At 58.1% G+C, this 27,483-nt stretch overlaps 4 protein-coding genes across 13 annotated transcripts in view; 3 read left to right on the forward strand and 1 right to left on the reverse strand.

The window, feature by feature from the left end:
* Positions 1 to 7,609, forward strand: part of FLYWCH1 (FLYWCH-type zinc finger 1) — a 29,581-nt gene extending 21,972 nt beyond the window's left edge. For 5 of the 7 annotated variants that reach the window (XM_061208627.1, XM_061208624.1, XM_061208628.1 and 2 more), the window contains 2 exons: positions 415 to 487; positions 6,491 to 7,609. In XM_061208627.1, the coding sequence (XP_061064610.1) occupies positions 415 to 487; positions 6,491 to 6,530 (113 nt within the window). In that variant the 3' untranslated portion in view covers positions 6,531 to 7,609. The remainder of the gene's footprint in view (positions 1 to 414; positions 488 to 6,490) is intronic. The other 2 variants (XR_009703234.1, XR_009703235.1) reach the window with 2 other exon arrangements.
* A 6,744-nt stretch (positions 7,610 to 14,353) lies between these two features.
* On the forward strand, positions 14,354 to 17,891 carry KREMEN2 (kringle containing transmembrane protein 2). 4 transcript variants are annotated; one of them, XM_061208981.1, is made up of 9 exons: positions 14,354 to 14,484; positions 14,724 to 14,898; positions 15,638 to 15,729; positions 15,828 to 15,952; positions 16,155 to 16,308; positions 16,751 to 17,083; positions 17,151 to 17,273; positions 17,357 to 17,435; positions 17,681 to 17,891. In XM_061208981.1, the coding sequence occupies exons 1-9, from the start codon at positions 14,391 to 14,393 to the stop codon at positions 17,889 to 17,891; spliced, it is 1,386 nt and encodes a 461-aa protein (XP_061064964.1). In that variant the 5' UTR covers positions 14,354 to 14,390. The 4 variants fall into 4 exon arrangements, with proteins under 4 accessions (XP_061064964.1, XP_061064965.1, XP_061064966.1 ...); XM_061208982.1 differs by having other exon boundaries at positions 16,272 to 16,308; XM_061208983.1 differs by lacking the exon at positions 17,357 to 17,435 and having other exon boundaries at positions 17,681 to 17,878.
* Positions 17,892 to 19,442: 1,551 nt separating this feature from the next.
* On the forward strand, positions 19,443 to 26,447 carry PAQR4 (progestin and adipoQ receptor family member 4). Its single transcript, XM_061208397.1, has 3 exons — positions 19,443 to 19,772; positions 21,170 to 21,391; positions 21,576 to 26,447. The coding sequence occupies exons 1-3, from the start codon at positions 19,607 to 19,609 to the stop codon at positions 22,007 to 22,009; spliced, it is 822 nt and encodes a 273-aa protein (XP_061064380.1). The 5' UTR covers positions 19,443 to 19,606; the 3' UTR covers positions 22,010 to 26,447.
* On the reverse strand, positions 22,898 to 27,244 carry PKMYT1 (protein kinase, membrane associated tyrosine/threonine 1). The gene is made up of 7 exons (XM_061208398.1): positions 26,885 to 27,244; positions 25,500 to 25,993; positions 24,682 to 24,788; positions 24,375 to 24,547; positions 24,132 to 24,289; positions 23,134 to 23,232; positions 22,898 to 23,047 (listed from the first exon to the last, which is right to left on the reverse strand). Exons 1-7 carry the CDS (start codon positions 27,233 to 27,235, stop codon positions 22,936 to 22,938), a joined length of 1,494 nt encoding a protein of 497 aa, XP_061064381.1. The 5' UTR covers positions 27,236 to 27,244; the 3' UTR covers positions 22,898 to 22,935.
* Between the last annotated feature and the right edge of the window lie 239 nt (positions 27,245 to 27,483).

Below are 27,483 nucleotides of genomic sequence, written 5' to 3' on the forward strand. Positions count from 1 at the left end.
AAATACGGGAATGAATCCAAGTTGTATCAAACAAAAGAAACTTGATTTCTGTTTTTAAAAAAAATTTTTTTCCATGAGAAAGCCACTGTTCAGCTTAACCAAGGAGGAGGCGCTGTGGTTTGCCTTTGTCGGGGTGAAGGGCGTGTCATCTTTGAGATTGTTGCCTCCCAGTCTTTTTGGTGACAAGGTGAAGACTGACTCAGGATCTCCAGCAGCTTATTTTACCAGGCATAGGTAGTTTTGGGCATCAGAAAACCAGAATTCCCCCAATGACTCCCCCAAGCAGAGTCATTCCACCTGGATTTCTTCATCCTCAAGGCCTTGAGGTCATCGTTCCAGGAGGTGTGCCTTTGCCTCTGGCAGCTTCAACAAGAAAAGAATTATTAATCCATGTTTTCAATGTTTTTCCCTCAGAAAAGACAAAACTTCTGCCTGAAGTTCAACTGTGCTTCGAGACTTGTGCTCCTGAAAGCCAACAGAGCTATGGGTAACTGTATTACCAGAATCACAAATTACACAAAACTTAGTGACTAAGAACAACAAATATTTACTGTCTGTCACAGTGTCTGTGGGTCAAGATTTCAGGAGTGGTTGGGCGGGGTGGTTCTAGGGTTGAAGGAAAGGTGTCAGTGGGGGTACACCCATCTGAAAGCTTGAGTGGGGCTGGAGGAAGTGCTTCTAAATGGCCTGTTCACTCACATGGCTGTGGGCTGGAGGCCTCAGTTCCTCACCATGTAGACATTTCCTTAGGGCTGCTTGAGTGCCCTCAAACATGACAGCTATCTCCCCCCAAAACAAGTGATCCAAGGGATCCAAGGGAGAATGCAGAGCAAGAAGGAGGCCACCACCTAAAGCAGAATTCACGTCCTTCTCAAGCACATGTGGGACAGTCCTCAGGATGGATCATATCTAGGCCATAAAACCAGACCCCACAGATTTATTTATTTATTTTAAATTATTTATTTATTTATTTGGCTGCACTGGGTCTTTAGTTGCGGCATGGGGGATCTTTGTTGCAGCATGCAGGATCTAGTTCCCTGACCGTGTACCAAACCCAGGCCCCCTGCATTGGGAGCGCAGAGTCTTAACTGCTGGACCACCAGGGAGGTCCCCAGACCCCACAAATTTAAAAGGATTGAAATCATACAAAGTATGTTGTCTGACCACAGTGGAAAGAAATTAGAAGTCAATAACAAAATATTTGGGAAACTCACAAATACATGAAAGTTAAACAGCATACTTATAAGTATTACCAGTGACTCAAAGAAATTACAAGGGAAATTAGAAAATACTTTGAGGGGCTTCCCTGGTGGTCCAGTGGTTAAGACTCTGCGCTTCCATTGCAGGGGGCACAGGTTCAATCCCTGGTCAGGGAACTAAGATCCCACATGCTGCGTAGCGCAGCCAAAAAAATTTTTTTTAATAAAAATTAAAAATAAAGATCTCGGGCTTCCCTGGTGGCACAGTGGTTATGAATCTGCCTGCCAATGCAGGGGACACGGGTTTGAGCCCTGGTCCAGGAAGATCCCACAAGCCACAGAGCAACTAAGCCTGTGCGCCACAACTACTGAGCCTGCGCTGTAGAGCCCGCGAGCCACAACTACTGAAGACCGCGCACCTAGAGCCCGTGCTCTGCAACAAGAGAAGCCACTGCAATGAGAAGCCCGCGCACCGCAAGGAAGAGTAGCCCCCGCTCGCCGCAACTAGAGAAAGCCTGCACGCAGCAACGAAGACCCAACACAGCCAAAAATAAATAAATAAAATAAATAAATTTTAAAAAATAATAATAAAAAAATAAAGATCTCAAGTCAATAACTCAAACTTACATGTTAGAAAAAGAATGCTAGAAAAAGAAGAACAATGTAAACCTACAGCAAGCAGAAGGAAGGAAATAATAGCTCTTAGAATAGAAATTAATGGAATAGAGAATAGAAAAGTAGGGACTTCCCTCGTGGTCCCGTGGTAAAGAATCCACCTTCTAATGCAGGGGACACGGGTTCGATACCTGGTCAGGGAACTAAGATCCCACATGCCGCGGGGCAACTAAGCCCGCGTGCCACAACTACTGAACCCACGCGCCTCAACTAGTCAGCCCACATGCCACAAACTACAGAGCCCATGCACTCTGGAGCCCGTGCACCACAACTAGAGAGATGCCCGTGAGCCGCAACGGAGAGCCCATGCGCGGCAACAAAAGATCCCACGTGCTACAACAAAGATCCTGTGTGCCGCAACTAAGACCCAACGCAGGCAAGAATACAATAAATAAATAAAATATTTTTTTAATGTTAAAAAAAAAAGAAAATGGAGAAAACTAACAAAACCAAAAGTTGTTTCTTTGAAAGGATCAACAAAATTGACAAACCTTTAGCTAGACCAGAAAAACCAATTATAAGGAAATACTGTGAACAATGGCATGCCAACAAATTAGATAACTTAGGTGAAATGAAAAAATTCCTAGAAAGCTACCAAACCTGATTCACGAAGAAATAGAAAATCTGAATAGACTTAAACCAAGTACAGAGATTGAATTAGTCATTTTAAAACTCCCCACAAGTTAAGACTCTGTGCTTCCGCTGCAGGGTGCACAAGTTCGATCCCTGGTCAGGGAACTAAGATTCCCACTTAGGCCTAGATGACTTAATTGATGAGTTCTACCATATATATATGTTATATATATATAAAATATATATTTATAGATATAATATATATAAATATATATTTACATACTTATATACATAATATATATATATTCTTTTTTTTTTTTTTGGCCACACGGCATGTGGGATCTAGTTCCCTGACCAGGGATCGAACCCGGGCCCCCTGCATTGGAGGCATGGAGTCTTAACCACTGGACCAACAGGGAAGTCCCAAGTTCTACCATATATTTAAAGAAGATCCTTCAGATACTCTTCCCAAAAATAGAAAAGAGGGAACACTTCCCAACTCATCCTGTAAGGCCGGCAATACCCTGTTATCAAAACCAAGCAAAGACATCACAAGACAAGAAAACTAGGGACTTCCCTGGTAGTCCATTGGGTAAGACCCCGTGCTTCTAGTGCAGGGGCCCTGGGTTCGATCCCTGGTTGGGGAACTAGATCCTGCATGCATGCCACAGTGAAGAGCCCACGTGCCGCAACTGAGACCTGGCACAGCCAAAATATATAAATTAATTAATTAGTTAATTAATTAAAAAAAAGAAAACTATAGAGCAATATCTCTTAGGAACATAGAAGCAAAAATTCTCAACAAAATGCCAGCAAACTGAATCCAGCAACATAAAAAAGGATCATACACCATGACCAAATGGGACTTATGCCAGGAATGCAAGATTGCTTTCCCAGCTGTAAATCAATATCATACAGCTTGTGTACAGAACAGATTTAACACAGCAGGCCTGCAACTTCTGTCCTTAGAACAACCTGCTTGCAAGGCTGACCCTTAGCTTCCAGGGTCAAGGTCAAGGATGCTTCCAGGACTTGACCCCGATACTGTCCCTAAGTGATAACAATTGCTCACTCTTACCTGTTTGTACAAAAAAAGCTATTTTTTTGCTGAACACTTGCTTTTCTTTGAGATTTTGGAATTTCAGTGACTGTAGCTCTTCACCAAGGTACCCTCTGCCTACAGGACTGACGCCCAATAAAAACCCTGGATCCCTAGTCTCAGGCAAGCTTCCCTGGTAGACAACACTTCCACATGTCACAACAACCAAAGAATAGATAAATTGGATTTCATCAAAGTTAAAAAACTTTAGTGCTTCAGGACTTCCCTGGTGGCGCGGTGGTTAAGAATCCGCCTGCTAATGTAGGGGACATGGGTTCGACCCCTGGTCTGGGAAGATCCCACATGCCGCGGAGCAGCTAAGCCCGTGCGCCACAACTACTGAGCCTGCTCTCCAGAGCCTGTGAGCTACAACTACTGAAGCCCGCGTGCCACAACTACTGAAGCCCACGCTCCTAGAGCCCGTGCTCCGCAACAAGAGAAGCCACTGCAAGGACAAGCCTGTGTACCACAATGAAGAGAAGCCCCCACTTGCCGCAACTAGAGAAAGCCCGCGCGCAACAACGAGGACCCAACGCAGCCAAAAATAAAAAAATTTAAAAAAAAACAAACTTTAGTGCTTCAAATAATACCATCAAGAAAGTGAAAAGACAATACACAGAATGAGAGAAAATATTTGCAAATCATATCTGATAGAGGACTTGTATCCAGAATATAGAAAGAATTCTTAGGGAATTCCCTGGGGGTCCAGCAGTTAGGACTCAGAGCTTTCACTGCCAGGGCCCGGTTCAATCCCAGGTCGGGGAACTAAGATCTCGCAAACCGCAACAATAAAAAGACAAATAACCCAATTAACACGTGGGCAAAGGATGTGAATAGACAGTTTTTATTTCAAAGATTTTATTTCTTTTATGAAGTTCAAGATATACTAATGGCCAATAAGCACAATTAAAGATGTTCAACGTCATTAGCCTTAGGAAATGCAAATCAAAACTACAATGAGGGGCTTCCCTGGTGGCACAGTGGTTAAGAATCCGCCAGCCAATGCAGGAGACACAGGTTCGAGCCCTGGCCCGGGAAGATCCCACATGCCGTGGAGCAATTAAGCCCATGTGCCACAACTACTGAGCCTGCACTCTAGAGCCCACGAGCCACAACTACTGAGCCCGCATGCCACAACTACTGAAGCCCACGTGCCTAGAGCCCGTGTTCCACAACAAGAGAAGCCACTGCAATGAGAAGCCCGCGCACCGCAAGGAAGAGTAGTCCCCGCTCGCCGCAACTAGAGAAAGCCCGCATGCAGCAACGAAGACCCAACACAGCCAAAAATAAATAAATAAATAAATAAATAAATTTAAAAAAATAAAAAATAAAAAAAAAAAATAAAAAAAGAATCCGCCTGCCAATGCAGGGGACACGGATTCGAGCCCTGGTCTGGGAGGATCCCACATGCCTCGGAGCAACTAAGCCCGTGCGCCACAACTACTGAAGCCCATGCTCCTAAAGCCCATGCTCCTCAACAAGAGAAGCCACCGCAATGAGAAGCCCACGCACCGCAACGAAGAGTAGCCCCTGCTCACCGCAACTAGAGAAAGCCCGTGCACAACAATGAAGACCCAATGCAGCCAAAAAAACAAAAAACAAAAAACCAAAAAACTACAACGAGCTAGCACTTCACACCCACTAGGATGGCTAAATCAAAAAGACAGACAATAACAAGTGTTTACAAGGATGTGGAGAAATTGGAACCTTCATACTCTCTTGGTGGGAACGTAAAATGGCACACCTACTTTGGAAAACAGCCTGGCAGTTCCTCAAAATGTTAAACATAGGGATTTCCATGGCAGTCCAGTGGTTGGGACTCCGCACTTCCAGTGCAGGAGGTGAGGGTTCAATCCCTGGTCGGGGAAACTGCATGCTGCGTGATGCAGCCAAAAAAAAAAAAGTTAAACATAGAGTGTTTGTTCACCCAGTAATTCCACTTCTAGTTGTACACCCAAGAGAATTGAAAACGTGTCCATAAAAAACTGTACACCAATGTTCGTATCAACATTAAACATAATAGCCAAAAAGTGAAAACCCAAAATATCCATCAACGGTTGAATGAATAAATAAAACATGGTTCATTCATACAATGAAATATTATTTGGCCATAAAAAGGAATGAAGAACTGACACACACTACAACACGATGAACCTCAAAAATGTGATGATAAGTGAAAGAAGCCAGACACAAAAGACCACAACTTGTATGATTCCATTTCTATGAAATGTCCAGAATAGGCAAATCTATGGAGATAAAAAGTAGATTAGGGACTTCCCTGGCGGTCCAGTGGTTAAGAATCTGCCTTCCAATGCTGGGGACGCAGGATTGATCCCTTGTCAGGGAGCTAAGATCCCACATACGGAGGTGCAACTAAGCCCGCGCTCTGCAACTGCAGAGCCCACGCACTCTGGAGTCTGCGTGCCACAACTAGAGAGAAGCCCACGTGCTGCAACGAAGAGCCCACACTCCACAACGAAAGCTCCCACACTCCACAACGAAAGCTCCCACGTGCCTCAACTAAGACCTGACACAGCCAAAAATAAATAAATAACTAAATATTTTTTTTTAAAAATCAAATTAGTGGTTGCCTAGGGTGAGGAATGTTGGGGGGTGTAGCTAAAGGGTATGAAGTTATTTATTTATGTGTTTTTTTTGGCCACACCGCATGGCCTGTAGGATCTTAGTTCCTCGACCAGGGATTGCACCTGCGCCCTTGGCAGTGAAAGCTCGGAGTCCTAACCACTGGACCACCAGGGAATTCCCAATCTCACGTTTTAAAGGAACTGCTGTGATGCATGTATATGAGTGTGTATAAAAATGATCTGGTTGATGGTGATCTCTAGGGGAAAGGGATTACAGGAATCCTTAACTTTCTTGATTATCTCTTTCCACCACGTTTGGATTTCATGGATATCATGAATGTGTGTTTCTTTGTCATCAGGAAGGTGGAAGGTACACATCTGGACAGCGAGTCCCAATGAGGCCAGCCTCCTCCCGGACTCAGCAGAGGAACCTCACGTGTCGCCTGCGTCAAGGATGCTCCAGGTCCACACAGAACCCCGGCATTTCCCACCCGGTTAGATTTTGCTCGACAAAACCTCTCTTTCACTCTTCCAAAGCATCCACGGCCTTCACATTTCCTCAAGAGGCCTCCCAGGAGGAACGCTTCGATGGTGTCTCCCTGCCGACAAAGAAGAGCCCCAGGAGCTGGTGGCCCGCAGCTGTGTATGACGTGGAGTGACGTGGGGAGGGCCACGGCCACCAAAAGCTCTGAGGAAGGAAGCATCATTCACAAAGACACCTGCCCCTGCCCTGGTGCAAATTCCCATCCGTTTTCAGAGCCCACGGCTTTGCCAAGGGCTTTCCTGTTGGGTGTGGTCCTGCTTCGGCTCCACAAAGTGGAAAATCATCGTGGAGGCCACTTCAAGACGAAGGTGGGGCACGTTTGGGGAAGTTCCTCCTTCTTCAGGCTGAGCTGCCCCGTGCGGTTCCAGCAGCCCCAGGTGTTTTCCGGGCAGGTGCCAGGTGGGCCTTCGTGCTCCTTGGCCATCTGCTGCCGGGGTGTGGCTGTCCCATTAACAGAGCAGGCCGAAACCAGAGGCCTTGCTACACCCTCTGTTAGAGTTCCCTTTGCTGTTTTCCAACTTAAATTAAACCCAGTGTCCACGATCCCCAGGGCAGGTGTTGTTCGGGCCCTGGAAGCCAGCCTGACGGCTGCAGGAAGCCAGCGCTGGGCAAACTCCACCGGGGTCGCCCACGTTCGCCTGATGCAGGAGGAGAGGCAGACCCCGATGACAGCGGGCGCAACCCCTTCTCCCGTCTGATGGCACGGCAGGGAGCCGGCCTGCAGGGAGCAGTGGGCCCATGTCCCACACGAACTCCAGAGGCTGCTGCTTGCTAACAGGGCCGCATCCTCCCCAGCGGGCTCCTTGAATTGCAGGGGGAGCGCACGGTGCAGGCTCCCTCCCGCCAAGCTGGCCACGCAGCCTGCCGTCCAGCCATGGGACAGTGACAGCTCAGACACCCCCCCACTGTCCCTCTGCCTATACATTTCCCGCAATAAACCTGATTTTATATCTTACTGTGTAGAGCTGCTGTGTGTCCACATGCCCTTTGCAGCAACAGATGGCCACCAGAAAGGCATACACTCCACATGTCTCAGTGCCACGTGGTGGGAAGTGATGGAGTTTGGCTGGGCAGAGGGAAGCCTCCACACCTGGGGCAGCGTCTGGTCACCTGGCCCAGGTGACCGCTGGACTAGGAGTGGGTGGGAGTCCTCGGAAAGGTTGCTGAGGGGTCTGCTCCCAGCCCATGGGGGGACAGTGCAGCTTCTGCTGGCCATTCCCCGGCCCCCGTGGAGCTGAAAGAGAGGCCTTGATCCTCTGCTGATTCATCCCAAGTCCTCCCTGACTTGTTTTCATAAGCTGGGGCAAGCTTGAAGTGGAACTGGCACCCCCAAGCCAGGGCAACCTTGACCCCCAAGACCCTGGCTACCTTCCCAGGCAGGTAACTGTCCCATCTCTTGACCCGACTGCCGGCTCCATGGGGCCCTCACCCACCAGCCTGGCCAGCAGTCATGAAGATGGTCCAGCAACGTGATAGCCCACCTCCCAGGTAGGAGGCAGGCACCTGCCAAGAGACCCATCGTGCTGCTGGCCGCCGGCAGTGGACACGCAACACAGGGGCTATGTTTCGGGCAGTGCTCTTGGCCATGGAGCACGCTGCCCGGACAGAGTGAACTGCCCGTGGCCAGAGCCAAAGACAGCCCTGTGGGAACAGATGCACCCCAATCCCAGACCCACAGATGTACACATCCACGGGAGGCGACCACACTTATAGAAAGGCACCTGAACTTAAAAGGACAGTCAAGTCTGGGCCAGCACCAGCTGGGTCTCTGCTCAGTCCCACACAAAGAGGAACCTCACACAGGCCTGAAGTGCCCGGCGAGAAGCACCGAGTCCGAGCAGCCAATGTCACCCGAACGCCTGCAGGGTCACTGGTTTCCCACCCTCCACAGTAGGGCTTCCACGGGGCGCAGGGCGGGCGACTCCCAATCTCGAGTCCCATGCCCGTCACCTTGGCTGGGCTCCAGGCCCAGGGTCAGAGGAAGGACTCAGGCTTGTCCCTCTGCCCCCATGCTCACATTGACCAGGGCCCAGCCACTCATCCTCATCTCTGTACCTGCTTTGACCTTAGAGGGTAGGTGGATGGTCCATGTTGCTCGGACCAAGGACTCCCCAATGGACATGAATTTGGATACTGCTGCCGCCTTGGGTAGCCCCATGTCCACTCATCACCCACCACCGAGCCCCAGAGGCTCCCCATCATACAGCCACTTCCTCCGCGGTTCCAGAGCCAGAGAGATGTCCCCTGCCCTATCCCTGTCACAGAGCAAAGTGCACAGGGGCAAGTCCCTCTTGGAAGCTGGCTCCTGGTGGACAGTGACAGCTGGGCGTGGTCCTGCCCTCCTCCTTCCCTATTTCCACTCCGCTGCTAGCTCCCCCAATAAACCCTGTTTCATTATGTCTGCACCACGTGGCGCCGCTAATATATCTCTGTGTCCCTTTGGGTGATGGCGCAACAACATCTCAATTATGAAATCTGAAATAAAAAGTTCATAAGGAGCAGCGAGACTGCCAAAAAGTTACTCAAATTTTAAAAATGGGCCAGCGGCTGGCTCTAGGGGCCCCAGCCCTCAGTCCTGTCCCTGGGGTTGTGAGATGAGCGTCACTGAAACGCTTCTCCTGGCCCAGCTCCCCCTGCCCACCCAGTCCAGCCTCCTGTCCCCATGTCCTCCGTCGAGATGGATCCTGCAGGGTGGCACCAAGGACTTCCTTGTCACTAAATTCAGCGGGTGCATCTCAGAGTTCACCTCCTGCACTGACCGCCCCTCCTTGATCCCTGCAGACCTGAAGGTGGCTCCCAGGTTCTCTGCACCTCCTTTGAGGGCTCCTTGGCCCCCACCCAACCGATAAGCAAGGTGGTTGGCTTTCTGGGGACTGGACCTCAGCCCTTTTCTGCCCAGCCATTTTCAGGGTTCACGGTTTGTCAATCTGCAGCCCCAGCTCTGCCCTCCCTTCTGCAACCAAACCTGTGTGTCCAGCTGCCCCCAGGACCTTGGCCCTGGATATTCCGTGGTCACCAGCAGCAAAGGTGGAGAAGGGGAGTGTCTCCATCATCCCCCTCCTCTGATGGCTCCACCACATACGTAGAAACCCAGAGCCGTCCTCAACACCGCCCTGCCTGTCCCTAGGTCCCGTCAGCTATCAGTGCCACCAGTGCCACCCTGCCTAGTTCTTTCTTTCTTTCTTTCTTTCTTTAGTAACAGCTTTATTGAGATACAATCCACACACCATAGAGTTCACCAACTCAAGTGTACGATTCAATGACTGTTAGTACATTCACAGAGTAGGGCCTCCATCACCTCTATCTAATTCCAGAACATTTCATCACCCCGAAAAGAAACCTCAGACCCATTAGAAGTCACTGCCTCTGCAGTTTCTTTCCCTATGTGTTAAGGCTGATGGGGTTCCTTCCTCTGGTGCTGGGAGAATTTGGGGAATCCAGGTGTCTTAGTCCACTCAGGTTGCCATAATATACCATAGGCCCCAGAGGGGAGGGGTGCAGGGAGGGGGGAATCTTAAACAACAGACATTTATTTCTCACAGTTCTGGAGGCTGGAATTGTGAGGTCAGGGTGCGGGCATGGTTGAGTTTTGGTGAGAGCTCTCTTCCTGGTTTACAGTTGGCCACCTTCTTACTGTGTCCTCACGTGGGGAGCGGAAGCGGGGTAGGCCTAGCTAACTTTCTGGCCTCTTCGTAGTAAGGCACTAACACATCATGAGGGTTCCACCCTGACCGGAACACCTCCCAAAGGTCCCACCTCTTCATGTTATCACATTGGGATTAGGGTTTCAACGTGTGAATTTGGGGGGACACAAACATTCAGTCCATAGCACTAGTAAGGCACACATATGGTAAAGAAGACTGTTAGTCAATCCTTGTATTAATAAACATCCCCATCCCTAGGCCCCTGAGTCACCTAGAGCCCCAACCCTTCACCTTTGTGACCACTGGAGCCTCCAGTGTCCCCTCTCTGCAATCTGTCCCCATGATAGCCAAGGGCTTTCTAAAATGCAACCCCATCATACAACACCTGCCCCAGGTGTTCTCTCCCAGGTGTCCATATCACGTATGATTACCTGGTTCAAGGACCAGAAGCCACAGGTACCCAAGGGAGTCTCTGGAGACAAAGGGCAAGGTGGCTGCCAGCCTCAGGCTGCATCTTCATCACAGCTCTGCAGAGCCCAGACTCTCCTGGCTGGCCACCCTACTGTTCCCCTGAGGGCTCCGAGGGCACTAGAACAGCCTCTCAGCCTTCTCCCATCAAAAAAAGACTCTGGCTGCTGGAAGGGCTATTCAGGGTAACCATGGGGAGTTGGACCTCAGTTGAGAGAGCTATTGGTCCAAGTAGGAGATGGTGGTGGCTCGGACTAGGGAAATAGCAGCAAGGATGGAAAAGTGACAAGAAATAAGTAAGATGTTATGAGTTGAATTGTGTCCCCCCAGAATTCACATGTTGAAATCCTAACCCCTAGTACCTCAGAATGTGACCTTATTTGGAAATAGGTCGTTGCAGATGTGATTAGTTTAGACGGGATCCTACTGCAGTAGGTTGGGCCCCTAATCCAACATGACTGGTGTCCTTATAAAAAGGGGAAATTCGGACACAGACATTCACACAGGGAGAATGCCATGCGAAGGTGAAGGCAGAGACTGGGGTGATTAGTGGCTTCTACGAGCCAAGGAATGCCAATGACGGCCAACAAGGCACCAGAAGCTAAATGAGAGGCATGGAACATTCTCCCTCCCAGCTCTCAGAGGAACCAGCCTTGGAGACAAGAACTGTATGAGGGTGGGGGGAATGTATTAGTCCAGGTAAGTTGTGTCAGCTGCTGTAACAAGCAAGCCCCTGATCTCAGTGGCTTAACACATAGATATTTATTTCTCCACTCATGCAGAGTCCCACGCTGATACTTCTAGTTGGCGGGCTCCTTCTACAAGGTCGCTAGGGAATCTGGCTCCTTCCACCCTCCCCTAGGCCCTAGGTATCCCCTCCATCTAGTTGGTGAATGAAGGAGATAGAAACTGAGGCTATTGTAGACCAGACCTGGCAGGGGTCTACATCAGTGCTTTTCAAACTTTAACACCTGAGGATCTTGTTAATGCAGGCTCTGATGAAGGAGGCATGGAGTGGGGTATGAGAATCTGCATTTCTAACAAGCTCCCTGGTGATGTCAATGCTGTTGATCCGGGCCCTTGCTTTGAGAATTGAGGAGTGAGAGGCATCACTCCTGCCCATGCCTCATAGCCAGAACTCACTCCTGTGGCTATACCTAATGCAAGGGAAGCAGGGAAATGAAGTTCAGCTGTTTGTGCAGGAGCTGGAGGAGCCAGGGTCAGTAAACAGGCAGGGGGCAGGTAGGGGCCAGGCAGTAGGGACCCAGCCCTCCCACGACAGTGGTACCATTGCTGCGGGGAGACCAGGCGGAGGTCCTGACTGGGACCGTGGGCCCCTCGGCAGGCAGCCTTTCTGAACTCCCCGGGAGTGGTGGGGGCGAGAGCCCAGGCCTTCCTCAGGTCAAGGTTCTGTGAGCCACCTGGGACTGGAGCTTGCAGTGGGGATACTGCCTCTCATCTTGGTGCCTGAGTCCTGGAACTGAGCACTCCCTTCTTTTCATCCAATACCCCTTTTGCAGGAGATCAGCCTGGCAGTGGGGGCCCAAAGTACAGTGGACCAGACGGACAGCCCTTTTTAGTCAACCCTCCTGCCAGAAAAGGGGTCAGTTCTTCCTCCACTCCACCACTGACCTTCCTTCTGCACGAGGGGTCCTGGTCGTCTTTGTCCTCCACCCCGCCCTTTTCTCAGGCGACTCCTGGGAGCGAGGCTCCCCATGCACCCCCATCGCCCAGGCCTGCTGCCCCAGGATGCTCTCCCTGGGCCAGAGCCTAGGACAACGCCATGGAGCCACAGCAGCCCCCAAGCTCACAAGCAGAAGGGAGAAGGGGGCCAGGTCCATGGGTTTTACTACTCCCTCCTTAGCTGGGTTCCCTGCGCTGGGCTAGCCTGCGCTGGTGAGACTCCCAGTCCATTGCTCAGCGGGTCCAGGAAACTGGGAGGTGAGCCCGGGCCAGCGTGGCAGCTGAGAGGGTCCCCCCAGGAGGCAACCTGGGCGCTGGCCTCCAGTCTCAGCCAGCCAGCTGCGTTGGGATAACGCCCCCCCCACACCTCCCCCCAGCCTGTGTATTAGGCACAGGCTCATTCGAAGCGAGGTCTTCGCGGGTCCAGTCACCACCACCACCATCACTTTGGCTTTCCTAGGATCTTCTCTGAGCCCCCGATCTGGGGCGGGGGAGGAGTGCGGCGGGTACTGACAGAGCGGAGACAGGTCCTTGCAGGCTGGACAGCCTGGTGGGGGACTGGTGAGGAGTGGGCAGGCTGGACTGGGGAGCAAGACATCGGGGCCAGGCGGGCCGCTCTGGGCCCCAGGCCACCACCCATCTCCTTCCCGGCCCCCGCCCCCGCCCTCCCACGCACCTGCGCTGGCCTCTCCCCAAGCCCTGAGGGCAGCCGGCGGGCGCTGCTGGGAGATCAGAGGACTCGGAGGAGTCGGGCCCAGGGGGAGGGGGCGGGGAATTTCCCCCCACGCCTGCCTGGGCCTGCTCCCCCTCCCCCTCCCCCGCCAGGTGGGGGGGCACCGCTGGGGGAATTCCACCGCGCTGCGAGGGCTCCGGCGAGCCTGGGCTGGGGGTCCTACGGAGAGGAGGAGGAGAGGAGGGGACAGGCTGGGACCAGGGGCGCAGCTGCCTTCCTCCCCAGACACCAGCTGCCCCTGCCTGTCCCAGACTGAGCGGCCACCATTCCAGCCCGTCGGGCGGGTGCGGGGGCAGGGAGTGGCGCTTCCTCAGGCCAGAGGCGTCGGCACCTGGGAAGGGAGAGGCGTGAAGATCCGAAAGAGGGTGTGCGTGTGAGCGTCTCACAATGAATGGGGTGCGTGTGAGCGTCTCACAATGAATGGGTGACTGAGTGGGAGAGCGTGCCTGCACTTCATTCAAGGGTGTCTGTGAGCTGGGGACTCCGGGTGCCCTGGGGACGTGTGGCCTCGGGAGAGGGTCCTGTGTCTCCCCCATTAGGGTCGTTCTGTCCACCAGCCTGGCCGGGCCTCCTCCACACGGTCCCGCAGGAACCTTCACAGATCCTGAGAGGAGGAAGGGAGGGGAGGCGCGCTCCGGGACACAGAGGGTCCCGGAGATGGGGGGCGGGCGTGGGAGGCGTCTGGACCTGCTGCCTCCGCTCCAGTCTCGGGCGGGGCTTCCCTGCCTCGGTGGGGGGTGGGGAGGGAGGGAGGGACCCGGGGGGAGGGACGCGCGGAGGGACGCGAGGGGGGCAGGAGCCAGTGCGTTGGAGACCTGGGCGAGGGAGACTCAGAGAGCAAGAGGCAGAGGGAGGGGGCGGGTGTGGAAGCCGAGGCAGGACCCCGAGCCCGGAGAGGCAGAGACGGAGAACGTCCCTGGCCAGAGATCGTCCCCCCGGGGAGACTCCCAGTAGGGCCCGGGACAGAGAGACGCCTTCAGGGCCAGAAACCCTAGGAGGCAAATACCCCTGGGAGATATTACCGCCCCCCCCCTCCCCGCCCCAGACAGAGAGCGCCTCGCAGAGCGGGGACGAGGACAGACTGTCAGAGGACAACGCCCCCCAGGCCGCCTGGGAGACCCCGGAGCGACCCCAGGGGCGACAAGGGCCTTGTGCGGGCCAGGGCGACCTCTTCTTGGTTGGGGGCGATGGGGACACGGGCCCCGCAGGGCCTCCTCCTCCTTCTCTTGCTCCGGCTGCTGCTGCCACGCGGGGCCTCAGCTGGGAACCTGCATAGCCCAGGTGAGTCGCGGCCCGGCGACTGGGCCGAGGTCACCATTCCCTCCTCGGCCTCCGCGCCTAGAACCCGAGTCCCACTGGCGAGGGGGCAGAGCAGGTGGTGGCAGCAGCTGAGCAGCCCGAGGGCCCCGTGGGCGCCGGGGGCGCTGGCTGGGGAGCCGGGCGGGAGTTGGCGTCGGAGTGTGGGGTGAGGATGCCCGGCAAGGGTCAGGACCTCCCCAGGCCCCGCCGTCGCCGTGCAGGCCTGTCCGAGTGCTTCCAGGTGAATGGCGCAGACTACCGCGGCCACCAGAACCGCACGGGCCCGCGCGGGGCTGGCCGCCCGTGCCTCTACTGGGACCAGACGCAGCAGCACAGCTACAGCAGCGCCAGCGACCCCCACGGCCGCTGGGGGCTGGGCGCGCACAACTTCTGTCGGTGAGGGGCGGGGCCTTTGCTGGGGCGGGGCTGGGTGCAGTATTACAGGCGTTGGCCTGGGGCTGGGCCTCGGCATGGGCGGAGCGGAGGTCTCTGCTGGGCGGGCACAGGGGCCATCTCGAGGGCCTAGGGGCGGGGCTTAAGGGTGGGGTAGAACCTTTTCTGACCCGGGTCGGGCCCTTAGGCGCATAACTTCTGCAGAGCCTCAGGTCAGGCCTGGGCACTCAAGACGCCCATAAGGGCGTGGCGTAGTCAGAGGGCAAGCCCTGGAGTGAGGGGCCGGGCCCTCGGCTCACAGCTTCTTTTGAGACACATCTACTGGTGGTGACGGAGGGACTGGGGGTTCAGAGCCACAGTTTCGGTCTGAAGCGGCAGGGACCGAGCTGAGCGGGAGGACACTTTCCTGCTGAACCGCAAAGCTTAGGGCTCATCACTTCTGCTTTAAAGCAGGATTCCAAGACAAGGGACTTGGCTGAGGCCCATGGCTGGGTGGAGGGCGAATACTACAAATGGCCTCAAAGTCCTCATAGCCTAGCAACAGGTGAAGACCTAAAATCAGTCCCCAGGGCCCTTTAATGACTTCACACCGTCCACTCGGAAATCGACATCCATTCTGGTGGGCAAACCAGAATTTGCTCTAACACACACGGTGGCCATTTTGAGAATAAGCCGTGGGTCAGGGCTGGAATTTGCCGTTCTTGGGACGGTAGGATCCCAACTATTTCTCCTGTACCTACAGTAACCCAGATGGTGATGTGCAGCCATGGTGCTACGTGGCCGAGACAGAGGAGGGCATCTACTGGCGCTACTGCGATATCCCCACGTGTCATAGTGAGTGGGCCGGGCTGGACAATGCTGGAGGCCGGGCTGCCTGGGCAGAGTTCGCTTTTGGAGGCGCCTCACTGAGCCTGACTCTGCTGCCCCCTCAGTGCCTGGGTACCTGGGCTGCTTCGTGGACTCTGGGGCACCCCCGGCCCTCAGCGGCCCCAGCGGCACCTCAACAAAGCTCACGGTCCAGGTGTGCCTTCGCTTCTGCCGCATGAAGGGCTACCAGGTATTGCCCACCTGCCCAGACCAGTGGTGACCCCCTGACCTTGACCTCAGGACCCAAATCAACTTCCAACTCTGAGGCCAAACCTTGACACTGATTTCTGAACCCCCAGCCCGATTCCCACTTCCGACCCCGACCCCTGGCTCCCACCACCCCACCCCCACCCCAGCCCCTGTCTCGGGGGTCACCCAGTCTGTGCTCCCAGTTGGCGGGCGTGGAGGCTGGCTACGCCTGTTTCTGTGGCTCTGAAAGCGACCTGGCCCGGGGACGCCCGGCTCCGGCCACCGACTGTGACCAGATCTGCTTTGGCCACCCGGGCCAGCTGTGCGGCGGCGATGGGCGCCTGGGCATCTACGAAGGCGAGGAGTGGGCAGGGATGAGGGGCTCGGGTGAGGGGAAGAGTCTGAGTGAGACTCAGCGATGCCGTGACAGGGGGCGGGATCTGGAAAGGGAAGGCAGTAGGTTGGGGGTGGAGCCTAATAAAGGGATTGGGTCGAGGACTGGGCCCGAAGAGGGGGCTGGGCTGACCCTGGGGCCAGGGGTCTGGGTCTGAGGACGGGACCTGAGAAAGGAATTGTTTGAGGGCGAGACTTGAGGAGGGGATTAATAGTTTGACAGCGGGGCCTATGGAAGGGGTTGGACGGGGTCGGAGGAGGGAGTTGGGCTGAACCTGGGGTGGAGGCGGGGTCCGAAGATGAGGCTTGTCTGTCTGGGGCGGGGCCTAGCTGGGAAGGGGCGGGGCTCTATGTAGAAGGAGGAGCCCGCCGGTCTCCGGGTTCTGACCGCCGGCCCCGTCCACAGTGTCCGTGGGCTCCTGCCAGGGGAACTGGACCGCACCTCAAGGTGTCATCTACTCCCCGGACTTCCCGGACGAGTACGGGCCGGACCGGAACTGTAGCTGGGCGCTGGGCCCTCCGGGCGCCGCGCTGGAGCTCACCTTCCGCCTCTTCGAGCTGGCGGACCCGCGCGACCAGCTGGAGCTGCGCGACGCCGCCTCAGGCAGCCTGCTCCGCGCCTTCGACGGCGCCCACCCGCCGCCGCCGGGGCCGTTGCGCCTGCGCTTCGCCGCACTGCTGCTCACCTTCCGCAGCGACGCTCGCGGCCATGCGCAGGGCTTCGCGCTCACCTACCGCGGTGAGGCCCCGCCGCGTCCCCCCTCAGCCCGCTCCCCCGCCAGCCTGCCTCACACCCCTCTCCGCAGGGCTGCAGGACGCCGACGACCCTGCGCCCCCCAAGGGCTCGGCCCAGACCCCTGCAGGGCCCCCCGACGGGGCCAACGTGAGCTGCAGCCCCCGGCCTGGGGCTCCAGAGGCCGCGATGGGGGGTGAGACGGGCGTGGGAGGCGGGAGAGAGTTTGGGGAACAGCCCCTTCCAAGCCCTGTCCTCACCACACTCGTGTGCCCGCAGCCCAGGTCTTCTTGACGGTGACGGCCGTCTCAGTGCTGCTGCTGCTGCTGCTGTCGCTGCTGCGCCTGCTGCGCGGACGGTGCGCGCTCTGGGGCAGGACCTGAGGGCGGACCTTGCCGGGAGCCTGACGCCCCGCCCCGGTGCCCCGGGGCGTGGGGGGCCCTGGTGGGAAGCTAGGGCCCACGACGGGAACAGGGCTGGAAGGAACTCCTGGGTTCGAGGGACGAGGATCACGCGTTCGAGGGACGCGTGGGATCACAAGCGAAGCAAGGTGCTGGAGGTGAGGTTGGTTGGGGGTTCGGCTGACGTCTGCTCCCTCTCTAGGAGCTGCCTGCTGGCTCCGGGTAAAGGGCCCCCAGCGTTGGGGCCTTCCCGGGACCCCGCAAGAAGCTGGGCCGTTTGGTACCGCCGGCCTCGAGGGGTCGCCCTGCCCTGTCCTCCCGGGGACCCCCAGGTTGAGAGTCTAACCGCGAGTTACCGGCCATTGAGCGCCTCCAGCCAGAGTTCCCTGCGCTCACTCATCTCTGCTCTCTGACTCGGGACCCCCAGGGTCCACTGGACCCTCCTGCAGCGGGATAGACTCCTGAGACCCTTTGCCACACACTGTCTACCTTGGCCTTCTGCCCCTTTGAAGCTTGGCAGCTCGGCCTCTAGTCATCTCAAGGAGGCCAGACGTCGGACAGGAAGCATCCGGTGCTATTATTGGGAACTTCACCTGACCCTCGGGGTCCAGATGGTCAAGGCCAAAGGGCAAGAGGAATTCGACTTCTCTCATAGACCTCGATACCTGGGTCTTTGAGCCCCTCCTGGGGTGGTTCTGGACTGCTGCCCAAAGTGAAATGTGAGAGGTCAACAAAAGTGGTCAAAAGACCAATCATAGACTTTGAATAAAGGACCTATTTTGGTACAGGGCTCCGGAATTTCTTACGTGTGGGAAGAGCTATGAGGGTACAGTGCCAAGACTGGTGTGTGCATGCAAGTTAAAGGCGTTCATCGCAAAGAGTTTCGTGTAGCAGCCTGGAATGCAGAGGAACCGCGGAGGCGGAAGGATGAGTGGGCGGGGTCCTGGAGAAGGGGAGGAGGTGGAGGCCGGTTGTCAGCAGGGTTAAGCATAAGGGATGCCTTCGTGGACCTGATTTAGGATGAACCCTGGTGGGGACTGAACTTTCTTCCCTGGCCTCCTGCCCTCTCTCCCTCTCCGTTTCCTGCCCGTCCTGCGCGGGGCCGAAGATACGCCTTTGGCTTGAACAGTGAGCGACTTTGGCCCAGCCCAAGCTCGAAGAAGCCTGGCCCGAAGAGCAGGGCCTCACTGGAGGGCTCCGGGCGCGTCAGGCACACCCCTAGAGATCTGGGCATCTCGGCACGCCTTGCTGCGCTCCGGGGAAGTCGGGAGAGTGGAGATATCACCCGTGGAGTAGGGGCGCGCCGGCTCTAGACCTGACCCGTCCAAAAATCCCGGGTCGGCAGCACCTTGGACAGAGCCCGGGCTGTGGGGTGCTGCAGGGTGGAGGGGCTGTGCCCGGGAGGGTGAATGCCCAAGGGTGAGTCGACCTGGGGGTCGCGCGAAAAGCCCGGGCGCGAACTGCAAGGGAACGCGAGCCACCAGGACCCAGAACGTCGGGTCCCAATCCAACAGGCACCCCATGCAAATGAGACTGGGACCGCATATATTATGCTAAGACGCTGAGGCCTGGGCGGCTGCCGGGAGGAACCTCCCAGCCGGCCGCGCCCATTGGCCCTCGCAGCCGCGACGTCAGGAGCCCAGAGCGCGAAACCCTGGCGGGATGGCGTGGGCGAGCAGCTGGGGCGGAGCCTGGCGTCCCCTCCCGCGTCCGGCCGCGCCCGTCCTACCGGCAGCCCAGAGACTACTGGCCGCTGCCGCCGCCACAGCAGCCGCCGCCACAGCAGCCGCCGCCACAGCAGCCGCCGCCACAGCAGCCGCCGCCACAGCAGCCGCCGCCACAGCAGCCGCCGCCACAGCAGCCGCCGCGAGCTGTCCCTGCACAGCGCCTGCCAGCCGCACTGCGCTCCGCATTCCTGTGCGCCCCCGGCCTCCGCCCAGGCGTGGGGTCGCGGGGCCCGCGCGTGCGCAGCGCCGGAGGGGCACGGGCCGGGACCCCCCGGGCCAGCGCGTGCGCGGACCGAGCACTGGGAGGTGGGCGGGCGCAGGGATGAGGCTCCGGGTGCTGTTGGCCCGCTGAGGAGACCCGGAGGCAAGAGGAGCGCGGACCGACTTCGCCCGGCCGGGCCATGGCGTTCCTGGCCGGGCCGCGCCTGCTGGACTGGGCCAGCTCGCCGCCGCACCTGCAGTTCAACAAGTTCGTGCTCACCGGCTACCGGCCGGCCAGCAGCAGCTCAGGCTGCCTGCGTAGCCTCTTCTACATGCACAACGAGCTGGGCAACATCTACACGCACGGTGAGCCGCGCCCCGCATCCCCCATCCGCGGCAGCCCTGCCCGCGCCCGGCCGGGGGCCCGAAGGCCGAGGAGAGCCCCAGCGCCCAGGTCCTGGGCTGCCCCGGCCCTGGCACGGCCAGGAGCCGCGGTGACAAAGCTGCCATTGTGCCGATCGTCGCTGCCCGCTTCTGCTCCCCCGGCGGGGCCCCCGGGGCAGGCGAGGGAAGCAGAGTCGGAGACCGAGTCCGCTTAATCCCTCTGAGCCCTGGGAATAAGTAACTTGGTGTCCGGCCGCTTCGTAATCCCTGCGCCCTGGCACCCTCTACCGCCAGCACCCGTCCCGGAGATGGGTGTTGACTTTGGCGAGGAGGGGCCCAGGAGGAGAAGCTAGGCCCCAGCCGCCCTGCCGCCCTGCCGCCCCCGCCCGCCCGGAGCAGCCCAGCCGCCGGGCTCCGCCTGGTGGCGTCTCCTCCCCCGCCCCCGCCCCCTTCCCCCCCTCCCCGCCGCAGGAGCCGGGCCCCTCCTCCGCGGCCCCGCGGAGCTGTGCTGACACAGCCCTGCCCGTCCTTGGCCTACCCGGGTGGAGAGAGGGGCCCTGAGTGCGCTGGGCCCAGCCTTGGTACCTGCCCCCTGGGGGACTGTGGCCTGGCTAGACCCTGCCAAGAGTGGGCAGTCAGCGGCCACAGCCTGCCAGTGCCGACCTTTGACCCATGTGAGGGCAATGCCAAAGTGCCTGCAGGAAGTGGTAGGAATGGTCCTGAAGGCCTGGACTGGGAGGACTGGAACTCCCTGAAAAGGTGCCTGGGTAGAAGGTGGAACAGGGTTCTTTCAGCCCCCTGCCCTGCCTGGCCTCACCTGCTCTGGTGGACAAAAAGGCCCACAGCCTCCATCTGTCTGGTCCCTTCTGGAGAGAGAGGACATAGGGATTGGGAGGAGCAAGCTAAGTGGCCCTGGGATCTGTTGTCATTGCCTACATGTCGGATTCAGAACTCACCTTGAGATCATGCCCCCTCTGGCTTCTGCTGATATACCTAGGCCAGATTGGGGAGTGGGGGCCCCCTGCTTTCCTGGGAAGTGGTGTGGTGGCTGCAAGGGTGAGACCAGCTTGGGAGTCAGACTGCCCGGGGCTCTGTGCTGCTTCATTGCTTACTTGCTGGGGTCCCCTGGGGCAGGTTACTCGGTTTCCTCACCTATAAAGTGGGGATAATGGTCTCCCCTTCCCAGAACTATTGTGAGCTCTGCTAAATAAAGTTACTGAAAGCCCAGAGCCTGCCTCTGTCCAGGGCCGGCCAAGAGTTGGCCAACAGCCTTGTCAGGACCTGTCTTGCTCCCATCCCTCTAGCCTGTGGCCTCATTGAGGACATGACTTGTCCTCAATGCTGAAGCTGTCTGATGGAAAACTGTCTCCCTCCCCCAGGGCTGGCCCTGCTGGGCTTCCTGGTGCTGCTGCCCATGACCTTGCCCTGGGGTCAGCTGGGCAAGGATGGCTGGCTGTGGGGCACACACTGTGTAGCCTGCCTGGCACCCCCTGCAGGCTCTGTGCTCTATCACCTCTTCATGTGCCACAAAGGGGGCAGCCTTGTGTACACTCGGCTCCTTGCCCTGGATATGTGTGGGGTCTGCCTCGTCAACACCCTCGGTGAGCCAAGGGATGGGGTGGGGGGCGGAGGGCTTGAAGGATGGGAGCTGGGGGTCGGGTACACTCACATGAGCCTGAGATAGAAAGGGCAGGTGTCAGGGAAACTGGAAGGAAAAAAAAAAGGGACAAGGGCAGGTGGACCCCCAGACTGATGTGCCCTCTCCTGCCTCTCTCCTCTGTGCAGGGGCCCTGCCCATCATCCACTGCACCCTGGCCTGCAGGCCCTGGCTGCGCCCAGCTGCCCTGGTGGCCTACACCGTGTTGTCGGGTGTGGCAGGCTGGCGGGCCCTCACCGCCCCCTCCACCAGTACCCGGCTCCGCGCTTTTGGCTGGCAGGCTGGCGCCCGCCTCCTCGTGTTTGGGGCCCGGGGAGTGGGGCTGGGCTCTGGGGCTCCAGGCTCCCTGCGCTGCTACCTGCGCATGGATGCACTGGCACTGCTTGGGGGGCTGGTGAACGTGGCCCGCCTGCCGGAGCGCTGGGGACCAGGCCGCTTCGACTACTGGGGTAACTCACACCAGATCATGCACCTGCTCAGCGTGGGCTCCATCCTCCAGCTGCACGCTGGCGTCGTGCCTGACCTGCTCTGGGCTGCCCGGCACATCTGCCCCCCGGACTGAGCCACCTCCCGCCCGCCATGCCGGCCTGCCCTAGTCTTCTAGGGCCAACAGCACCATGCTGGCTCCCTGGATGCTTCCAGCAAATGGGACCTCCTAGCGGGGAGCCCTCGTCTGTTCATCCATTCTTCCCTGTGGACTAGCCTCTTTTACTCACACGTTGGAGCTCCACTTCCCCTTCCTGCCTTCTTCCATGGGACTTATAGGCTGAAAGGAAACCTTCCCTTCTCTGGGCCTGTTTTTACCCTCTGGGACCTGTGAGGTTTGGGCCAAAGGGACAGTTGGGATCCTGCCAGCCCAGAGCCATCACCCACCCTGACCCTCACATAAGGCACCTCACAGCTGCCTAGCCCAGCCTCCTGCCCTCTGTCTGTCCACCCTGCATGCCGGCCCTCCCAGCAGCCCGTTCTCCCTGCTGTCCAGAGACTGTGGAATGAGGGGTCTGGACAACAGGACTAGCCTCTTATCCCAGGACCTAGGGGCAGGAGGGTGGTGGCTGCTGCTTTTTCCAGGCAACTGGCACAGAGATGTAAAGAGCTGAATGGCCCTGGACCCAGGCCCCACTGGGCTGAGGGCACCCTCCACCTTGAGTGCTCTGACAGCTCGACTTGCCCAGCAGGGACGTGCCTGCTCAGGAAATCTTTGCTTCACACAGTGGGTGGCTCCCAGCTACAGTCTGCCAGCCTGGGGCTTGGGGCCTTGCAGCAGAGCTCAGCCTTGGCCCGTCCCAGGGGCCTCAGACCCTGGGCAACGTCAATAAGTGCCGTGTTGCCGCGCAAGCAAGCTTGGGTACTCCCAAGATTCAAATACCTTTTATTAGACACGGCCAGGCAGAAGGGACCACTGGAGTTTCCAGAGGGACCCCAGCCTCCAGGAGGATGGAGGGAAGGGGCTAAGAGGTTAAAAGTGCTGAGCCCGGGCCCGTGGGCTCAGGTTGGGCCCAGTGAGTCCTCAAACAGGCTGAGGAGGTTCCGGGGCTCAAAGGAGGGGAAGGTGCCCTGTGGGGGCTCTGAGTCAATGTCACTTAGGTCCAGAGAATCCCTAGGGGGAGAGAAGAAAGGAGAGCAATGACTCTCAGGATCCGAAAGCTGCCCCCTCCCACCCCCTGGGACCCTGGGCCTGCTCACCTCAGCGTGTACCTGCCCCGGGGGGCAGGGGAGCCACTGCAGGGGGTGGAGGTGCTCCCGGCAGCCCTGGCCAGGATGGCCTCTGGAGAGAGCGAGGGCCTGCGGGGGGTGGGCAAGACAAGCAGGGTGTCGAGGGGCAGGGAGGAGGCCACGGCTGGGTGGGAGCAGCAACACCGATCCTGACCCTGTGTGGGCTCCGGGCTGCTGCCTGGCACAGGCAGGGGCCATTCTCAGACAACGGGCACTGGTGGACGTTGAAAGAGCACTCTGACAATTTCTAAAGTCTACCTGACCACACTCAAAGGCCACCTCTGTCCCTTTTCAGAACACATGGGCTCTGACTGAGCTGACTTTGAAATGACCTTGTAACTGAAGCTCATCTGGCACTTTGTCTGCTATAAAGCGCCCCCATGGCAATGGGGTGACATTCTCGTAAGGAAGGGGTTAATGGCGTGATTCCTTCTGAGAACTGTCTGCCCTGAGCTTGTGGTTTCCTTTGCAGTAGTTTCTTAATTACAGCCTCTCACTTGGCCACCAGGCACGTGGGACTAAGGAATTCCTCCCAGGGCAGGAGCTCACCAGGCTCTGGGGGTTTTGCGCCCTGAGAGGAAGGATAACGCCTTGCCCTTGGGTACTGGCAGCCTCTGGGGGGGTGGGGGCTGCACCGCCTGCCTTTCCCAGCAGGTGCTGTGGCCCCTGTGCTGCTCCCCAGCATGGCAGCACCCTCACTGTGAGGTTGCCAGTTCGCCCTGCTCCGTACGGCTCCTGGTCCACACACTGAGATTAGAAGAAACAACTGCATTCAAACTAGGCCAGGCCGCACCCACACCAGCCTTGGTTTCCTTCCCGGGGTTTGATGGGGGCCAGGTTTGTGGGAGAGATGCCGGTTCACTACTAATTCCCATGGGGCTGGGGCCTGGGCCTCGGGCGTGGGGTTTGGCCATGCTGACGGCCCGTCTCCCCCCACCCCCAGCCGCCTGCCCAGAGTCCTCACCCACCCTATGCTGTCGTCATCCCAGTTGCTGGCGAGGCTGCTGTCCAGGAGGAGGCTGCAGGGCGGCGAGCCAGGCGGGGTGGCCGGCGGACCCAGGGGCTGCAGCCAGCTGGCAGGGTGTGCCAACCCGTGCCAGAGCCAGCACAGCAGGGAAAGCAGGGCCTGTGGGGACAGGGGGCCGAGGGAGGCTAGGTAGACCCTGGGCCAGGGAACAGAGCAGGGCCACCCATCACCTTCCCTGGCTTACCTGCCACAGGGCCCACCCTCGACTGAGGGCCTCGGCAGCCATGTACCACAGGACGGTCCAGGGCCGCGGCTGCCTGAGCATGGGCAGGGCCAGCAGGGCCTCGGCTGTGGCCCGCAGCTTGGGGTCAGGTTCCAGCATCATGGTGAGGACAGAACGCAGCTCAGAAGACAGGCCTGTCCCCGGGGCAGGGCCACATCAGGGGTGATGGGGCCTTGAGCCTGGCAGTCCCTTGCCACCAGCCACCCCCCCATGAGAGCCTGCCCTCCCTGTGGCAGTCCATCCCCTCCAATCCTCTCCCCCCACTCACCAGCAGTGAACTCAGCGGGCAGGTAGCCCTGGCGCAGCTGCTGCCAGCCCTCCCCACCATGGGGCAGCTCCATGTTGCACGCCACCTCCAGGATGGTGAGACCCAGACTGGGAGGGACAGGGACAGAAGAGGGGCAGGGTTGACCTCGAGACACAGAACCCAGAGCCCCAGGCTACCCCCAAGAAGAGGGGTAGGAAAGGGATGCTATCTTCCACCATGAGCCAGGGAGGCGGGGAAGGAGGGGCTGGGGGCCCTGAGAAGGTCTCGGCAGGGCTGATGATGGGGACGACATCATGGAGCACAGACCCCGGGCCCAGCGTAGCCCACACACCACCTACCCCCCGCCCCCCGCCCCCACAGGACTGGCACTCTGGTCGCTGTTGTTAACAGTGATGTTCTCATCATCCTGTTGATGTGACTGGATGCTACTGACAGAAGCAGAGCAGTGGTGACCAGCATGGACCTTGGAACCCAGCGCCTGGTCCAGGCCCAGCCTCACCACCTGCTCACTGTGGACTTGGGGAAAAGTGCCTTAACCTGCTGTGCCCGATTCCCCTGTAAATGGAGTAATAATAGTCCCTCCCTTGGAAGTGTGGTGAGGAGATGAGTGAAGAGACAAGTGAATCAGGTAAAGTGGCTCCAGAGGGTTCTCTGATTAGACAGCTTAACTCTCCAGACCCCTCTCAACTAGAGGGCGGGACCCCCATCCCCTTGGGGCAGCGTCTCCCAGCAAGTCTTCCTGACTTTGGGCTAGGATGGTGACCCTCTGCTGACCACTCCCCCGCCCACCAGGAAGAGCCTCCCACGTTGAGCCCTACCTGAACACATCTGCCGCTGTCCCATAAGAGCCTTGAAGCAGCTCGGGGGCCATGTAGCGAGGGTCTCCCTCCTGGGCCTCGCTAGCTCCGGATGCACCCAGCTCCACCAGCAGCCCAAAGTCACCCAGCTTGCAGCGGTCCCGGGGCCCCAGGAAGATATTGGCGGGCTTGACGTCAAGGTGGACCAGGCCTTGGCTGTGCAGGTGGGCCAGGGCCAGCAGGGTGTCCCGCAGGTAGCCCCAGACCTGGGCCTCGGGCAGGCTGGCGCCCCAGGCCTCACAGTGCTGCTGTAGGCTGGGCCCACACAGCTCTGTCTGCAGGTATAGGATGCCGCCCTCCTCCCAGGCTTGCTCCAGCCGCACACAGCACGGGTGATGCCCCACCTTCTCATGGCCGCCGACCTCGGCCAGCTTGCGGGCCCGGTCCTTGGGGCCCCGGAAAGGCGACATGCAGCGCTTCACGGCATAGAGCCGGCCGTCTTCCTTGGAGCGCACCTGGAAGCGAGGGGGCACAACCACTCAGGAGGACAACCCAGAAGATTCTGTTAAGATTTCACATGTGCAGAAGGTATGGCATGGCAGCTACCTTAGAGTGACCCCCACGTGTGCAAGAGCAAAGCTGGACAAACCTCCACCCCAGGTGCTGGTTTGCTGGAGACCCAGCGACAGAAGAGACAGGGCAGACCTCTAAGTACAGGCCCAGGAGGATGCGTTAAGTAAAAAAGCTGCCTACAGAACAGCACGGGCAGTGTGGTCTGCCGTGCGGCATATGAGATGGGTTTGTTTCTATCGGGTCAACTCCAGAGAAGTACAGAGAGAAGTCTGGAAGGAAGAATGCCCACCTGAGAATCACCGTGGTTTCCCCTGACCTAGGGGCCTCTGTACTTTTTAACAAAATTGTCTTCATGTAGTACTTGTGTAAGGAAAACTACCATTTTAGAGGAGATATACATGATTGGAAAATATATTTTAAGAAACAAAAGGTGGCATGGAGGTGTCGCCTGAGTGCTTGCAGCCGGAGGGAGGTGGGGTGGGCACTGCACTGGGGACGGGGGGTGGCCTGGCTCCGGGGCCTTGTGGAGCTTGCCAAGACCCCCACACGGCTGGCACCAGGCAAGAGGAGGTGGCAGGCGGGAGCCATCGTGAGGCATGCCAGGCTCTGGACAAGGGGAGAGTGTGTACTGAGGGGGCCTCAGAAGGGCCTGCGTGGGGGGTTATGAGAAAGCGGCCAAGTCCAGCACTGAGGGGAGCCTGTCAGCCCAAGAGGTGGGCCGTCAGGGGAAAGGAGGGGAACAGGCTTCCCAGGACACTGTCCCATCCCAGCCGGGGTGGCAAGGCGGCAGGGGGGTTACCCCAGACAGGCCTGGGGAGCTGTCACTGACTCACCTTGAAGACCTCTCCATAAGAGCCGTGGCCCAGGCGGCCGAGCCTGTGGAAACTCTGCTGGAAGAAGGACTCCGGCCGGCTCGGGTCATACCCGGGGCTCTGCAGGGGCTCGGAGGCTCGGCCTTGGAACGACACCCGCTGGGGCTGGGGCTGGTGCCAGCCTGGGGTCCGAGGAGGGAAGAGGCGGCTGATGGGGATGCTGCCCTTGGCAGGGGGCCGGGGCGGGAGGCTCCGACTGAGCCCCCGAGGCCTCTTGAGGGAGAAGCCAGGTTCTGCATGGCGGAAGTAGGCTGGAACCGGGACGGGGGTGCCACTCAGCGGTGGCGGGGTGCCCTCTTCGGGCACAGGCATGTCAAGCACAGGAGCCCCCTTGGGGCAGAGTTCAGAACAGTGTGTCACTCAAAACAGCACCTGGTCCTATGGCCCCAAAGAGGCTGCAGAAGAGAGCCGAGTCTATGCCACACACACACACTCTGCTTTAGGCATGGAGGTGGTGGGCACAACACGCACCTGGTGGGAAAAGGTATACAAATGTATGCACGCCTGCAGGTGGTCACCTGCACCTTGGGGGTTAGAGACACATAGACTGAAAACCACGG

Source organism: Eubalaena glacialis, chromosome 13 (genome assembly GCF_028564815.1).
Source record: "Eubalaena glacialis isolate mEubGla1 chromosome 13, mEubGla1.1.hap2.+ XY, whole genome shotgun sequence".
Classification (NCBI taxonomy): Eukaryota; Metazoa; Chordata; class Mammalia; order Artiodactyla; family Balaenidae; genus Eubalaena; species Eubalaena glacialis.

What these genes read in the sequence shown, in the direction of transcription:
- KREMEN2 (XM_061208981.1), top strand. Translation starts at nt 14,391, where the DNA reads ATGGGGACACGGGCCCCGCAGGGCCTCCTCCTCCTTCTCTTGCTCCGG. An exon ending in GGCGCGCACAACTTCTGTCG is followed by an intron (nt 14,899 to 15,637) that starts GTGAGGGGCGGG and finishes CTGTACCTACAG; the next exon opens with TAACCCAGATGGTGATGTGC. An exon ending in CTTCGCGCTCACCTACCGCG is followed by an intron (nt 17,084 to 17,150) that starts GTGAGGCCCCGC and finishes CCCTCTCCGCAG; the next exon opens with GGCTGCAGGACGCCGACGAC.
- PAQR4 (XM_061208397.1), top strand. Translation starts at nt 19,607, where the DNA reads ATGGCGTTCCTGGCCGGGCCGCGCCTGCTGGACTGGGCCAGCTCGCCG. An exon ending in GGGCAACATCTACACGCACG is followed by an intron (nt 19,773 to 21,169) that starts GTGAGCCGCGCC and finishes TCCCTCCCCCAG; the next exon opens with GGCTGGCCCTGCTGGGCTTC. An exon ending in CTGCCTCGTCAACACCCTCG is followed by an intron (nt 21,392 to 21,575) that starts GTGAGCCAAGGG and finishes TCCTCTGTGCAG; the next exon opens with GGGCCCTGCCCATCATCCAC.
- PKMYT1 (XM_061208398.1), bottom strand. Translation starts at nt 27,235, where the DNA reads ATGCCTGTGCCCGAAGAGGGCACCCCGCCACCGCTGAGTGGCACCCCC. An exon ending in ACAGCGGCAGATGTGTTCAG is followed by an intron (nt 24,789 to 25,499) that starts GTAGGGCTCAAC and finishes TGTCCCTCCCAG; the next exon opens with TCTGGGTCTCACCATCCTGG. An exon ending in TGGGATGACGACAGCATAGG is followed by an intron (nt 23,233 to 24,131) that starts GTGGGTGAGGAC and finishes CACCCCCCGCAG; the next exon opens with GCCCTCGCTCTCTCCAGAGG.